General features: G+C 34.3%; 1 protein-coding gene across 1 annotated transcript; it reads left to right on the top strand.

Annotated features, from left to right (window-relative positions):
* Window positions 1-2,325: 2,325 nt before the first annotated feature.
* On the top strand, window positions 2,326-3,379 carry LOC127222312 (putative olfactory receptor 2B8). Its single transcript, XM_051184321.1, has one exon. It carries the CDS (start codon window positions 2,326-2,328, stop codon window positions 3,259-3,261), a length of 936 nt encoding a protein of 311 aa, XP_051040278.1. The 3' UTR covers window positions 3,262-3,379.
* Window positions 3,380-3,974: the final 595 nt, after the last annotated feature.

The raw sequence follows: 3,974 nt of genomic DNA, 5'->3' as shown, positions 1-3,974 counted from the left end.
TCAATAATAGCTCTACAGTTGCATGGTTTATAGATGTTTTTTAGCAGTTGAAGACATTAAGTGACTAAAGATGTTCTTTGGGGCAAGAAGGAATTAAGAGTTTATCCTACTATTTGACATTTTAAAATATAGAATGTTTAAAAGTTTACCCACAATATTGATATCCTTTACATTTACCTAATTTTGTGAACACATATCAACAGATCAGAAAGTATAAATTTGATATGACTTTGTTAATGTACATTGACATTTGTGTGCCTATGCCTATACATGTATATTGTATGGTTTCTGACAAATATTCTATAATTATCCAAAAACCAGAATTTTAATAAATAATAGAATCATAAATACAAATCATATAAAAGTGTTTCATGCATCAAAGAATTAGTCTTACTTTATAATTTTAGGATTGTCAATAATTCTTTTTCTATATGTATAAGAGTTATTTAATTTGGATCATGTGACATATGATTTTATCATGAGTTTTCATGTATTGAACGCTTATGATCAATGCCTACTTTGTTTTATATTTGCATACTTGTCTCATTTATCTTATTTGTCATACATCAAATATTTGAAATTGATTGTATTTTTTTCTTATAATACAGATGAGCTCAATGTGGAACTGACTGATGATACCAACATGCAAGGCTTCTCAGCCAGTGAGTGACTGAGATAGGTATATGGGAAAAGTTCTATAAAGCAAACACTCTAGAGTTCTGTACCCCTAGACATCCACTTTCCTGATTGTGTATCACCATTCTGTTGTGCATAGAGAAATTTGATCTATTGAAGAAATCATGGTTGCCACAGTCACACTAATATTTCTTGTTCATAATATAAGGTCTAAGTGCTTTTTGGAGATTGTGCAAAGAAACTTGGAAGCCACCCCATGCTACCCTTTCATCTATTGCTTAAGAGAAACTTGCAATTTAGCACTTCCAAAGACTATCTTTAATTTAGTTCCTGCACATCACAGTCTAGATATCATAGCATCACTTCAAATCACTATTTTACCTGAAAACCTTTACTTAAATATAAGTGTTTGAAATATCTCTAAAGAATACTGCATGCAAAAAGGTATTTTGCAAGCTGTTGTCATTTCAAACCTGTAAATATATTTTTGTGAGGAAGCTTTTTGAGCATATGTTCCCCTTCCTCAGGCAGAATAAAACTACATTCTTTTCCAACTTTCCATGAACAACACACTGATTTTGAGAATCAAGAATATTTATTATACCTATCAGTGTAGAGACATCTTCTGATTCAATGTATCAAAATAATCCAGAAATAAAGAAATGAAAATGATGAGAAAATGAAAACAGAATGGAAAAATGGATGAATGAATTATTGGCAGATACTTCTCAGCAATGTGTTTCTTTGCTATTTCGTGCATTTCTGGGTTGTTCCTTTTAAATGAGCTGGAATGAGGTGATCCAAATATAACACTGTGTGTATCCTCAAGGCAAATAGGAAGAACATAAGGATCTCTCAATAAAACATCCTACTAACTTCAATATATTTGATCCTTTTCAATAAAGTTATTTATTTCCAACCATAGATGTGACTTCTGGTAAAGGTAGTATCATTGTATTTTGTTAGCACTACTAGAATTAGACATTTTTGTATTATTTCTTATTGCTACACAAAATTATTCAGACATTTTTTTCGTTAATACTTAAATTTGTCATAAATTTATTATTATTATTAATTAAACATAATAATAACATTTCTATCATATAGCATGAAGGGGGAAAATGAGGACAACCAGTTATGAGTTGCCTTGTGACTATTTTATCTGGTTTACATTCTTTGTTCTTCTCTGTGGTTGGGCTGCTATGCAGTATAGGAGATAGCAGCAAAATTCTGAGGTGGTGTATGCTGCCACCTTGGTTTTTCTTACTTATTGTGTCATGCATAGAGAAATGGCATTTATTAATTACTGTCTCTTTGAATGTTATTTACTCCTGCCCATCTAGTAGCTGTGTAACAAAACCAGAATTGGATCTCTTTGAAGTAGGTGATTTATGACAAAGGATTTGGAGAATGAATAGAACATTGGATGATTATTGGCTGGCAGAGTAAAATTCTCTTTTAGAATTTGCAACAACTCTTATTAACTACATTGAGACATGAAGTTAGCATTGTGATCTCATCTGAAAGCCCTCTCCAGAAGCTGAGGCACTAAAGTTCAGACACCTAAGGTCCCATCCAATACTAAGATCTTTAACTATTTCCATAAATCTGTGATCTACACTACTGCCCAATTGGGAACTTGGTGTTGAGAGGAGTGCCTGATTCTATAAAGGAATGTAGCCTGAAAAGATGGATCATATGAAAATAAACTTCACAGTGACTGAGTTTGTGTTCCTGGGGCTTTCATCTGATCCCAAGATACAGTTGGTTCTCTTTTTTGTATTCTTGTTTTTCTACATATTTTCAGTCGTGGGAAATATCATCATCATCACTATTATCCAGATAGAGCCTCGCCTACAAACCCCCATGTACTTCTTCCTCACTAACTTGTCCTTTCTGGACATATGTTACACATCCACCAATGTCCCACAGATGCTTTCCAACATGATGGGGAGTAAGAAGACCATCCCATTTGCCAGCTGTGCTACCCAGATGTACTTCTCCCTGTCTTTTGGGATGATTGAATGTGTTCTTCTTGGTGTCATGGCTTATGACAGATATGTAGCCATTTGTCACCCTCTTCATTATACTATTATTATGGATCAAAACACTTGTGTTCAATTGGCAGCCATTTCTTGGTCCAGTAGCTTCCTGAGTTCCATGGTTATCAATGTTCTCACTTTGAGTTTGCCCTACTGTGGACCAAATGTCCTGAATCACTTTTTCTGTGAGGTTCCTTCAGTTCTGAGACTGGCTTGTACTGACACTTCACTCACTGAGCTGGTGGTTTTTGTATTCAGTATTATCATCGTGTTCATTCCTTTCCTTCTCATTATTGTTTCCTATGCCCGTATCCTTCTTTCTGTTCTCAGGATGCGGTCAGCCTCTGGGAGGCACAAGGCTCTGTCTACCTGTGCCTCCCATCTCACAGTTGTAACCTTATTCTATGGAACTGCCATCTTCATGTACATGAGACCACAGTCGAAATCTTCCAGGGCTGGTGGCAAAGTCATTGCTGTGTTCTATACTGTAGTGACACCTATGCTTAACCCATTAATATACAGCCTAAGGAATCAGGATGTAAAAGGGTCTCTGAGGAGAGCTATCACAAAACAAAACATGTAAAAATCTATGAAGGGACCATAAGCTCAGCTGTTATTCTAAGATAATTACCAGCTAAGTCTAGAGATGAGAGAATGAAAAATACTTGTATCTCGAGTTGTTTTGTGGGCCTTCAAAGAAACTCATAAATCCATTTTCAGCACTAGAAAAATATCTTTCTTCTAAGTAAAAAATTTGGGCTTTAATATGTTGAAATGATTGCCTTTATTGGATGAATGCATTTTGTTATTTTGTTACTCATTGGTAAAGTGTGTATCTCCTGGACCAGGTTATAAAATGAATTAACTAAAATTACCAGCAGGATGAAACTTCTTACCTGTGCCTAGAAAATGTTAAAAATTTTGATAAGAGAAATACAATTTCTCAACACATGTAGAATTGCAAGTTAAGTCTTTTCGATTTTAGTTTACATGTCCTTTGAATATATACTATGGCTCCTAGTTTTGTGTTTTTATGGAATTACTCTGTGTGGAAATATATGTCTCTGTCTATATGTGTTTCTTCTGCTTTTTTTGGTGTTTATTTCTGTGTGTTTTGTCCTATTCTTCCTTGGTTTTGTTGTATTTTTATTTCACTATTATTCCTTAGATGTATGTTTGTTTTCTAATGAGAGACAGATAATTTGGATCTGGGTGGGAAGGAAGAAAGAAAGAACTAGGAAGAGTTGGGGGAGGTTAACTTTAAACGGGCTATATTGTATGAAAAATTCATTGTGA

This window comes from Phodopus roborovskii, unplaced genomic scaffold, assembly GCF_943737965.1.
Source record: "Phodopus roborovskii unplaced genomic scaffold, PHOROB, whole genome shotgun sequence".
Lineage (NCBI taxonomy): Eukaryota > Metazoa > Chordata > Mammalia > Rodentia > Cricetidae > Phodopus > Phodopus roborovskii.
This window is presented reverse-complemented; position numbering and strand designations above follow the sequence as displayed.